This window comes from Lathyrus oleraceus, chromosome 6, assembly GCF_024323335.1.
Source record: "Lathyrus oleraceus cultivar Zhongwan6 chromosome 6, CAAS_Psat_ZW6_1.0, whole genome shotgun sequence".
Lineage (NCBI taxonomy): Eukaryota > Viridiplantae > Streptophyta > Magnoliopsida > Fabales > Fabaceae > Lathyrus > Lathyrus oleraceus.
The window spans coordinates 17,150,719-17,163,920 of NC_066584.1; the positions used below are offsets into that span (position 1 = coordinate 17,150,719).

The 13,202-nt window shown below is 33.8% G+C and overlaps 1 protein-coding gene across 1 annotated transcript in view; it reads right to left on the bottom strand.

Annotated features, from left to right (window-relative positions):
- Positions 1-8,660, bottom strand: part of LOC127097147 (amino acid transporter AVT6A) — a 46,727-nt gene extending 38,067 nt beyond the window's left edge. Inside the window, exon 1 of the mRNA XM_051035658.1 lies at positions 8,149-8,660. Coding sequence (XP_050891615.1) covers positions 8,149-8,551 — 403 coding nt within the window. The 5' untranslated portion in view covers positions 8,552-8,660. The remainder of the gene's footprint in view (positions 1-8,148) is intronic.
- Between the last annotated feature and the right edge of the window lie 4,542 nt (positions 8,661-13,202).

The following is a 13,202-nucleotide window of genomic DNA, read 5'->3' on the forward strand; positions in this document are numbered from 1 at the left end:
AATTATTAATAGCTCTGATGAAAATTATGTCTAAAACCTTAAGCATTCTGCAACAATTATAGAAATAGTTCTGATATAAATAGCTCTGATTAAATAATAGCTCTGATTAAATAACTCTAACATTAAAATTAAGTAATTGCAGAAAGTTTTCAGAAATCTTATTGCTTGGAAAGCTCTGGTAAGAACTTCTGAACTCCCTAGCGCTAACTCAGGGGGAGCTTTTGTCTATCTGATCTAATATTTTTCATGTTTCATCTGATAATTTTATTTGTTTTGTCATCATCAAAAAGGGGGAGATTGTAAGAACAAAAATTGTTCTACAACAGATTCCATGATTTTGATGATAACAAAGGATGAAACCAAAAATGGCACCCTAACGAAAAGTTTCTAAGTGTGCAGGGTTCTAAAGAAAGAAGAAATAAATCTGATGATGTCATCAGATGCAAAACAAGATCAGATGCAAAATCTCAAGTATCAGAAGCATCTAAAGAGGAATCTCGTTTCAAGAAGCTCTGACTCTGGACAAAACTACAAAGTATCAGAAGCATCTGAACATGAAGTAAAGTCTAGAAGCTCTGACTCTGAACAAATGCCTTCTGTAAACTCTGAAGTTATCAGCGCTATCTGAACTCTCAAGAAATAACATCAGAAGCCAGATCCCAAGTTTCTCCAGATACACGAAGACTCTAATCAGAATTGTTAATCATGATGAAGTAACGTTTAAGCCAAGTTAAAGTTCTGCAAATGGATTTCCTCAATTAGAAAGAGACGTTAATCTCCACTTCCAAGAGAGAAGATACTACTTGTGGTAAGTAGTCACTTCTAAGAGAAAAAGTCTACTGCAGAAGCTATTAATGGAATGGCGTAACTACATCTCAATATCCAACAGATTCAACGCTACTTCAACTCTACTTCAACTCCTATAAATAGAGAAGAAATCTCATTCAGTAAACAAGAAATCACTAGCCAAAACTATACTGAAATTATATCACGCTCAAGAAAAACATCTTTGTTCTTCAAAGATTTTCACTAAGCTTTTGCTTATCAAGTGAAAAATTTGTTCTTAAGTTTGTAATATTTGCTTTCTTAGAAGCACTCTAGATTACACATCTTGTATCTAATTTTTATTTGATTTCCTCAAGTGACTCTTTGTAGTCTGTAGACTTGAGAGGACTAAGAGATTTTCTTCTCTCTTAGGGGTTGTTTGTAATCTTTCAAGATTAGTGGATTAAGTCCTTGTTGAAGGCGAAATCACCTTGGCCGGGTGGACTGGAGTAGCTTTGTGTTATAAGCGAACCAGTATAAAATCATTGTGTGATTTTCATTATTGCAAAAGCGCTTATTTTTCAAACAATTCAAACCCCCCCTTTCTTGTTTTTCTCACCTTCAAGATAGATAGATAATAGGTAGGTAGGTAGGTAGATAGATAGATAGGTAGGTAGATGGATAGGTAGTTAGGTAGGTAGGTAGATAGATAGATAGATAGATAGATAGATAGATAGATAGATAGATAGATAGATAGATAGATAGATAGATAGATAGATAGATAGAGTGAGAGATAAATAGATAGAGATAGAGTGAGATAGATAGATAGATAGATAGATAGATAGATAAATAGATAGATAGATAGAGATAGGGTGAGAGAGATAGATAGATAGATAGAGTGAGAGATATATAGATAGATAGAATGAGAGATAGATAGATAGAGAGATAGATAGAAAGATAGAGTGAGATAGATAGATAGATAGATAGATAGAGTGAGATAGATAGATAGATAGATAAATAGATAGATAGATAGATAGGTAGATAGATAGAGATAGATAGATAGATAGGTAGATAGAGTGGGAGATAGATAGATAGATAGATAGATAGAGATAAATAGATAGATAGATAGAGTGATATATATATATATATATATATATATATATAGAGAGAGAGAGAGAGAGAGAGAGAGAGATAGATAGATAGATAGAGAGGGAAAGGTTTATTGGCATAATTCTAGTTTGATTCTAGTTCGGACACTACAATATGAACCAACAAAGTAGCACAGTTCTGATCGTAAAATCCGAAACAAATCCTTAGTTTGAATGTAGTCATCGAAACTATTATTTTCTTAAATTCTAGTATGATTTGGATTTTAAAATTTAAAACTCTAAAAAATCTGGTTGGTTTTTAAAAATTTTAATATATTTTTTTGTCAATCGCCTAAGTTTTAAAAAAGATTGAGGCCCTGAGAATCACACTTTAGTCAGGCATGGCAAAAAAAAAATGCCACCGTCCAAACGTGGTCGCCACCGCCCCGAATCTAACGGGAATAAACTGATTTAATTGAGAGCAAGGGCGGGTACAGAGAAAACCCAAAATTTATTTAAGGAGGCAGAGGATACTAGTACCCGCCCTACACCTACTCCGGCCTTGACCTATTAAATTCATTTTATTATTTTTATTTTTAATAATTTTACTATATATTTACTGTTATTTAAATTTTAAGATAGAAAATTTATTAAAAGTATTATTTATTTTTAAATACATATTAAATAAAAATGATCAAATATCATCATTATTATTAAAATAATCAAATATTTAATTTAATTATTTATTTTTATTGTTATTAAAAAAATATGTATTTCAAAAAAAAAATTGTGGGTGGGTGCAGGGCGGGACGGGGAAACTCGTTCCTCATTGGGAGCGGGGTGGATGGTCATTTGTTATTCCTGACTGGGGACGAAGGCATGGGTTGGGTGGTATAAGGAGGCGAGGGCGTTGATAATGATTAAACCCGCCCTGTCCCATTGTCATGCCTAGTTTTAATTCTATGTCTGCATCACTTAACATGAGTGAAGTACGATTACAATATTGAGCTCATAATGGCCGAAACTATAACGGGCCACTGAGCCAAAAAAAAATCCCCTTACTTTCTTCAATATTTTTCCAATTCTAGATTTATGGCCCTGAGTTGTGGGAATGTATTTTTGCTTAGTTGTAAGCTTCAAAACCAAACATGTCTCAAATTGAAGTGTACGTAAGCTGATTTAGGTTGGATTTGACCAAGCCCAAAATCCAAAACCATATAAAGTACTCTCGTTTGGTATGATAAAATAATTACCCTTTATATCATTTGGTCGATTTTGGAAAATCCACTAATTTTTAGATTGTGTTGAATTGGATAGTGGTTTGTCCAATTTTTTTTTTAATATTAAACATTATTATTATTACTATTTTAAAAATTACATAACCTAATTTTATTATTTTTTAGAATCATAAAATAATAAATAATAATATCAAATAATAAAATTCATTATAAAATACTTGCAACTATTGGAGTAATAGAATGCATGGCATGATGTGATAGAATGCATGGCATGATGTGATAGTATAAGAAAGTGGAGTTTGTTGTAGATAGTAACTCCTACACATTGTAACTAACCATGATAGCTTGGGTAATTTATAAATACCAAGCTTAATGCATTGTGCAACTTAATGAACTATCAACAATATTGCAAGCATAACTTGTGAATTCTTACTCTTTCAATGAAACTAGTTAATTCTTAACATGGTATCAATAACCTAAGGGGTCTCTTATGTGCGCTAATTTATCATCTTCTTAATCTAGCATCGTAATTTTGTGTATTGCACCACGTGTTCGAGGTGTAACGTTTTACTGCAAAATCTATTTCAGAAGCCAGTTTCAGAGAAGCTTCAATGTTAGATTAAGAAAGTGTGTTATAAGATGCATAAGATGTGCTCAAGTCTTCACAAGAAACAACACCTTTAATGGTGCACTCAAGCTCGGGAAACACGTTTTCCCCAAAGCTGTCTATCAAGCTCCAAGAAAACAATGTTCTTATATGGAATCAACAAATTGAAAGTATGATTTTATCACACAAACTTTAGAAAGTTGTGGTAAATCCAAAGATTCCATCCATGTTCAAAACAAATAGGGAAATATTATCGAAATTGTTTTTGAAGAGTATGGATATTGGATTGTCCAAGATCGAGCTCTATTCACTTGGTTACTCTATACCATTTCTATCAAGGGTTTTATCATGTAAGCATGCGCATGAAGTATGGGATAAGGTGCACAAGCATTTTCACCTACAAATGAATGCAAGAATTCGTCAACTAAGGGCTGAGTTGAAAACTATCAAGAAAGATAGAAGGTAGATTTTAGACTATGTTCTTCGCATTAGAGCCATTGCATGTTCATTACTTGTAGTTGGAGATCCAATATTTGAGAGAGATCAAGTTGATGTGATAGTTCAGGTTTTACCAGAAGAATATAACCCATTCATCATGATGATTTATGGCAAAGTGGAACCTATTGACATATATGCAGTTTAAGCCTTACTCTATGTTCAATAAGCTCAAATGGAGAAATATAAACAAGATCTCATAAGTCTAAGTGTAATGTTTAACATAGCTCAAGATGGCCCTAATAATCTCAGCATGAAATGCAGGTGGATCAGGTACCTTTCAGCAACATAGGGGTTGGGCTCATGGCATCACATGTAGGGAACAAGGTAGACAAAGCTACACTACAGGAAACAAGCCTACATGTCAACTCTGCAACAAATATGTCCATATAGTCATGGAGTGTTGGTATATATTTGCTAAGTACTTTGTCCTTGCTACAAGTAAACTTAAGGCACATGGATACACTTTATTTGGAACTATTCAAGCTCAAGTTCAACTGCAAGGCCAAGGTACCATTTCCACCCAAGGAACTACACTCTTTGCTCATCAGGATGTTCTTCAAGTTCTACAAGGCATGGAATCTCAAGCATGGTTTGTAGACTTAGGTACATCCCATCACATAACTTCATGTTTGTTAAATTTGCAAAACATTCACCATAGTGCTCATCCTAATAAAGTATTAGTCGGTAATGATCATAATCTTGCAGTCTAATATATATGTTCCTCTACATTTTAGTCAAAATGCATGCCTAAATCTCAACTCATGTTTAACAATATTTTACATGTCCCTAACATCACTTTAAATCTTATTTCAGTCTCAAAATTTGAAAGAGATAACAAAGTCTATTTTGAATTCCATGCTAACAAATGCTTTATCAAATTGGAGGCTTCTAACATGGTATTGCTTGATGATTTCTTGATAAAAGTGGATTGTAATGCTTCAATAATCTCACTTTTGATCCGTCACGCAATTCTACTTCAAATGATTTTCAAATTTTACATTCCTTTGTTAAGAATACAATTGGCAGTCGTAGGCAGGATAATTCATCCCATATTGCCAACAATAATGTACTTTGGAATCATAGATTAGGACATATGCCCATCCTAAAGCAGTAAGTCATGTTCTTGATTTGTGTAACATTCCCTTGAATAATAAGAAATCTGAAAATTTATGTCATGCTGGTTGTTTAGGCAAATCACATAGGCTTCATGCACCTTTAACTCATACAAAATATAGTAGAGCTTTTGAACTAATTCATACGGATCTATGGAGAACATCACCAACTCCATCTAGAGGAGGCTACTCTTATTATGTCTAATTTGTTGATGCTCATACAAGGTACACTTAGATATACATGCTGAAGCATAAAAGTGACGCTCTCAATACATTTAAACTCTTTCAAAGCTATGCCATAACACAATTCAACTCTCAAAATCAAAGATACTCAATCAGACTTTAGAGGTGAGTTCAGGCCGTTTACAAGGTACCTAAATGAGCTTTGCATATTACACAAACTCACTTGTCCACACACAACCTATCAAAATATGACAGTTGAAAGGAATCATAAACAAACTTTGGAAATGGGATTAGCCTTGATAACACATGCTTACTTACAACTTGACATGTGGGATCATAGCTTTACACCTACAATGTATCTAATCAATCGTACTTCCTACATCAATTCTACCAAATTACTCTTCACCATTCTTTGTCTTACACAACAAGAAACTGGAGTACAAGAATCTAAAAGTGTTTGGTTGTTCATGTTACCCTCACTTGAGGCCATTCAATCAACATAAGTTGGATTTCAGAAGCACCGAATGTGTTTACCTGGGAGTCTCTCCAACACACAAGGGTCACAAATCTATGGACAAAGATGGCAAAAATTATATCTCAAAGAATGTAAAGTTCAATGAAGTACAAACTAAGCTTGTCACTAGTATATCAACTCATGATCAACACACTAGTCTCCTACCTATACCTTTATTTACTGAGTCCCAACTACAATTATTAGGCCCTACATAAAATGGTGTGTTGTTTGAGTCATTACCTGAGTCTAGTTACATAACAGCTAGTCCTCAACCTGAGCCTCTTCACTCTCAGCAGGCCTAGTCCAAAGTCCACTAATCATGTATTACCAAGTGGTCTCAACCATGAAATATCTTTATCCATTAGTCATCACCCTAAGTCAAATGAGCATTCTAATTCTAGACAAATAGACATAAGCATGGCCAACTTAGCCTCCAGCTCTGCATCTATACACCACTACTCTTAGCCTTGAAAATAACTTGTCCAACAAGGAACCTCAACACAACTCAACATCTATATCCCAATACATAACACATTCCACAAGCCGATGTCACCTTCTTTTCATAGCCAACCTCAAAATCCTAGTCTTCTTGTCAACAATCACTCAATGTTAACAAGAGCCAAAAATAAAAAACCCAAGCTAAAAGCTTTCTTTATGCATTCAGAACCCACTACTACAAAACATGATTTGGCACAACATGAGTGGTCCAATGCTATGCAATCTGAATACAATTCCCTTATGAAGAATGAAACCTGGACTCTCACCTTTCTTCCATCTCATAGGAAAGCAATTTTGTGCAAGTGAATTTTCAAGGTTAAAGAAAACCCAGATGGCTCGATTAACAAGTACAAGGCAAAACTTGTTGCCAAAGGCTTTCATCAACAAGAGGGGTTTCATTTTCATGAGACTTTCTCAACTGTGGTCAAGCCTACCAGCATCAGAGTCATTATGTCCTTAACTCTCACATTTAAGTGGAACATTCAATAGATAGACACCAACAATGTTTTCTTGAATGGAGATCTTCAAGAGGAAGTGTTTATACAACAACCTCCTGGGTTGGTGGGCACAAATACCTCTCTTGTTTGCAAATTGAAGAAAGCAATTTCTAGTCTTAAACAAGCCTCTAAGACTTGGTATGAAAAGCTTCATCAGACCCTTATCAATTTTCAATTTATCTTAAGCAAATATGATAATTCACTTTTCATCTATCAACATCAGAACATCACTATGTATGTTTTAGTTTATCTATATGACATCTTTATCACATGCACATCTTCCAAGTTGGTTCATGACTTAATTTCCAAACTTCATCGCAAATATGCTCTCATGAAACTTGGGAAACCAAAGGACTTTCTTGGTATTGAAGTACATGAGCAGCAGAATAAAGATATCCTTCTCACCCAAACCAAAAACATTAAAGACTTATTGGTCGAGACAAACATGAAAGGTGCTAATGGTATCAACACACCCATGTTCAACCAATGTAAGTTGAGTAAACATGGTACATGTGTCATATATGATCCCACCCTGTACAAATCAACAGTTGGTGCCCTTCAATATGTGACCTTAACAAGGTCTGATATAACTTCAGTGTAAATAAAACGTGTCAATTTAGGGCTAAGTCAAAATTCATCAAAATCGTAATAATAAATGTTTAATTAATGAACCAATAAATTTTTTAGATTCGGGTCTGATTTTACTCGAAATTCATTTTTTTAATAAGTTTTTCATTTTTTAAAACCATATCCACCTACTTATTCAATCAATCCTATTTTTTTTATAGATTTTTTTATGTGGACATGACCGAGTTTTATGTGTTAACCCAACCCATGTGTACCCTTAATCTCAAATGAGAAATTTCTTTCAATATTACCATCCTCTTTTATATATATATATATATATATATATATATATATATATATATATATATATATATATATATATATATATATATATATATATATATATATATATAGGGTACTTTTTCGTGTTTGTTTGAATATAAATAATAGATTAACATTTTAAAAGTATAAACTTGTATTGAATGCATACTTCAAACTAAAATAAATATTAAAAACAACTAACTAAAATGTTTTAACTTTTTAAAATGAATGATAATTTGCTTCAAAATAAAATAAAATACCGATAATGACCATGTACACGACGAGCATTCCCATGTTGTTGAAGATGATACAAAGCAACAAAATGAAACGACCAACGCCACCATACGCATCACGAACAACACCAGAATACGTGGAAGATTTCGATGCGTGCGTGAATCTCAAGAGAATCACAATGGATGATTCTGTTATCATAGCACAAAGAACAATCATGACCAAACCAGGAATCAACCCGAGCTGTTTCACGGCGGCGGGAAGAGCCATGATGCCGGCACCGACGATAGTGGTTGAGAGGTTGAATACGGCTCCGGTGAATGACGAGCCGTCAAAACCGCCTTCTACGTCATCGCGTTTTGTGTCGGGGACAGGATTTTGATTGTGTGGTTTGGGGTTGCGACGCTTGCGATCTGTAAAAGGTAGGGACATTGTTGTCGGTGTTGTGTTTGTGTTGTATGTGCGTAGAATGTGAATGGAAAGGAAAATGAAAGAGAGTGTGTTTCGAAGATTGTCGGTTGAAACATTACCATTCACTTATTTATTTTATCCCAAAACTACTATTTACTTTTCTTGATCTATTCTATTATGAATATATACATTATATTTACTTTTCTTGATCTATTCTATTATGAATATATACATTATAATAAGAAAAGAGATGGTGCATAGAAATTAAATTATTTTTATACTATTAATTAATGATAGTTATATAAGAGTTTAATGATAATGTTTTGAAAATATAAAAAAATGTATACCATCAATTTTTAAATTTTAAATTATTATAAAATTTAGTACTTTAAATATTTTGATTTGATATATATTTATACTTTTTTATAGTAACACAACCATTAAACTCTACTATAATTTATCTATCAATTTTATTAAATTCTTTCATCTATCATATCCTAATTGAATATGTCTTATGTCTATTGTGTAATATAGGAACCTTTCGTTTATTCTATGCACACTTGTTTAAATTGATTAAGGGTTTTAATAGTTTGGTTTATCTTGAACAAAACCTTTATACGTGTTGCTTCGCATAATAATCTATTCTTTTAAGTGTTTTAATTATGGTAATTACGCCATCTATTGAAATAAAAGTCAAAACAATTTTTCCCCTCCTAAAGTCGCGTGTAATGCATAGGATTTGTTTTCATACTTGTATATATTTTCTTCATTGCTAACTCAGTGGTGAATGTGAATTTTAAAATCTGAAAGTAATTTTAACATAAGATCTTTAAGAAAAAGATGTTGGATCATCATGAGAAGCTTTCATATTGGATCTAAAGCAATACATAAGTGAGAGAGACATCAAATATTCATTCAAAATCTTAAGGTGATATGTGTATGAGTCCTCTCACTTATAAAATGTCCAACCTACACTTTTCTAAACAATGTGGGACTTCGAACTCGCACTTGTCCACAAGCTATTTCATCCACATACACTTGTATCGTCGTTGCGGATACTACAACAGAACATGTCACCTGACCACCACATTGTCAAGAAGACTTTCGATACAAGAGTCGGTCCCTTAATTGAACCATTGACTCTGATATCACTGTTGGGGAGTCCGAGAGAGTTGAAAGCACAAATGAAACTAATGCTCTAGAACCACAAGAGAGGGAGACGACACATCTCAATCCAAAATCTTAAGGTGTTAGGTAAATTGATCTTCTCTCTTATAAATCTAACATTTCACCCATTCATAAGCAATATGTGACTTTTAACCACTCACACTTGCATCCAACATTCTCCCACACAAGTGTGAGTCTCCCACATCCTATACTAGGATTCAACACCATATCCAATTCCCACTCCCCTACAAAGTCGAACCACGACTCTGATTGTCAGTGATGACAATGTGAAATTCTTGAAGTAGTTTATCTTCAAGTGAAATATATTTTTCATGAGAGAGTATGATAGTTTTTAAAACTATGATTGTCAGTGAAGATAATGTGAAAATTATTGGAGTGATGTAGCTTCAAGTGAATATACTTTTTATGGTGGAGTATGATTGTTAGTGAAGACAATGAAAGTTTATTTATTATTTTCAATCAAGGTGGAGATTGTTGGGGTTGGTTGAAAATATACATGTTGAAGAAGTCTCACATCACTTAGTTTTGTGAATGAAGAGAGAGTCCAATGCTATATATATGATACAAGTTCTTTTAAGTCCCACATCGTTTAGTTTTATGAAAAAAGAGGGAGTCCAATGCTATATATAGGATTCAAGTCTTGCATTCCAAGATGCACAAGTCAAAAGTACTTTAAGCTTATATTTGACTTTCTTTGTTCTCTTATGCTTTTGGATTAGAGTGTTGTGAGATGCAGTTAAATATTTGTTTTGGAGGATATGGGTGTACTGGGGGCCTTGTTTAGTTGAGGGTATATTATATGTTGTAACAATTTTCACATAGTGTTATTCTCTGGTTGTCTATTGACAACAATCATGGTTTTTTCTCCGATTTTAGAGTTTCCATGTTATGTTCTTGTGTTCCTCTTTTTTCTCTATGTTTTCTTTGTTTTTTTCCAAACAAATGCTATTAGAGCCTTTGGTTCGAATAAACAGACCGTATTACTAGTATCAAAATGCCCAAGAAGAGGTGTCTCGTTGAAATCAAAATGTCAAGGAAGAGGTGTATCAAAATGCCCAGGAAGAGATGTCAATTGCAGTTGATCAGAAAAATAACAAGTGTACGATTTTTCCTTTTGTAGTAATAAGGGGAAATTCCCTGAATGTCGATCTCAATGACTGCAAGTTAATATCGAGTTCAAATCATCGTTCAATTAAACAAAAACTATTGTTGGGAGTTTTAGATTCAGATTTATAAAAATAAAGGCAAAAGAAATTAATACTGTAAAATAAGAGTTTGCAAGGGAAGATGAACAATGTCAGGGAAGGTGTATAATTTGTCCCTATAACAACTCTGAGTCACTATTGCATCAACAATGCAAATATCAATTACTACCAGTTCTCAAGGATATTTTCTCCCAAGTCCTTGGTGAGAAAACCTTTAATCATTCAACCCTAATTTCTATGTCCATAAGAAATTATCGGTGAAATTAAGCTTTATTATATCAAGAATGCTCTGATTCATACAAGATATCCCTAGTCCGAGGTTATATCTACTGCAGAGTAATCTTATGAAAACCTTACCAATGGTGATCCAGCCTAATTGATAACCATACAACAATCTCGATTGGTCCGAAAGAGAAAGCATTAAACACATCAAAAGATTATCATAAAAACAATATTATCAATGCAATCGTAAACTCAAAGTCATTACAAATCTAAGTCAGGGACACCCCCTAGCATTGAGGGGTTTAATTACTCATATAATTCAAAATAGATTCAAGATTAAAAAATACACATTACAACTAATTGGATGACTTGGATCTTCAATTACTTCCGCTCATGAAAATCTTTCGCTCTCCGAATTCCTTGATCTCTGTAATTCTCAATCGTCTGAGAATTCTCTATGCTCTCCTTGTTCCAAAGTGTCTTCTTCTCTCATAGAAACTCTCCTAAAATAGTGAAAATCACTTGGCAATGGTTGGAGATCTCCAAAACGTCCTTGCAGCTCAAGCCCGGATAAAAAAACACAAAAATAGGAAGATTTTGCGACTGGACTGACACGGGTAGCCGTGTCAGCCCCCTGCTTTGCCATTCTCTCCTAACACGCCCCAGGTGACCTGACACGGGCCCCTGTCTTGGACATTTCTTGTATTTGCTTTGCCTTCCTCCTGACAAGGCCTATGTCAGGTGACACGGGTGGCCGTGTCAGACCTCCTGTACTGAGAAATCTCCTTTCCTCGAATGCCGGAACTTTCCACTTTCTCGCATTGAGTCTGTTGGATCTTCTACGTGGACCTGGAGGGCATAAACACAAACAACCAAAGCATAAAATCTCGAAAACACAAAATAAAACAAAAAATTGACAAAATGCTTAAATAACTTACAAAAAATAAAACTAACTCAAAAGGTACCATAATGCGCAGAAAGTGTTCCAGAATCTTTGGTTTCTTGTCGAATAAGTAATGAACACATTTTGAAAATGGTGACCGATCAGCGGTAGAAGTGTATGTGGACAAAAAAGAATTTTCACTTGAGGGGGACACATTATGGACTCACACTTTAGGGGGATGTTAAGAATAATAAAGTCAAGTGTGAATTGGAGTCCCACATTGATTACAAATGTAAATACTTGATCATTTATAAGTGGGACAATCCACACACCTATCACCTTAAGTTTTTAGGTGGATACATGGTGTTTCTCTCACTTGTGTGTTGTTCTTAGCCCAATGTTAATGCTCATCCTCATGATCCAACAGAAGAAAAAAATAATGAAATAAGAAAAGAGAGAAAATGAAACTCACTTGTCTTGATTGAACTGAAATTAATTAGTTATTAGTTAGTTATAATTTACATTTTATAGTAAATACAAATCCTAACTAACTCTAACTAATTCATATAATTGGCACAAAACAAAGTGTAATTTGTGCTACAAGTTACATGTATAACTATGGTAAATTGTGATGAAAGTTACAAGTTTAACACCCTTCCTCAAGTTAAACATGATAGAGCTTGGATATAAAACAATGATAGGTCTTGGGTGGAAAGGTTCTGATAAAAAATCACCAATTTGAGCCTTGGTATGAATTATAAGTAGCTTGAACATTCTATTTTGAATCCTTTCTCGAACCAAATGAAAATCAATCTCAAGACGCTTGCTTCTCTCATGGAAGACATAATTGACAATAATGTGGATGACACTTTGATTGTCACAATATAAATCTAGAAGTTTGGTGCATTGGACTTTTAATTCTCCCAGCAATAAAATAAGTTATTAAAGCTCATAAGAGGTAAATGAGAGAGCTTTATACTCTGCTTCACAAGAACTTTAGAACACAATATGTTGCTTCTTAGATCTTTATGAAATCAAGGATGAACTAAGGAAGAAAAAATAACCAGAAGTGGATCTCCTAGTGTTAGTGCAACTTGCCCAATCTACATCCGTGAAACCAAACAATTACAACAATGCATCTCTCCTAAATAGCATAGCTATATTAGGTGAACCT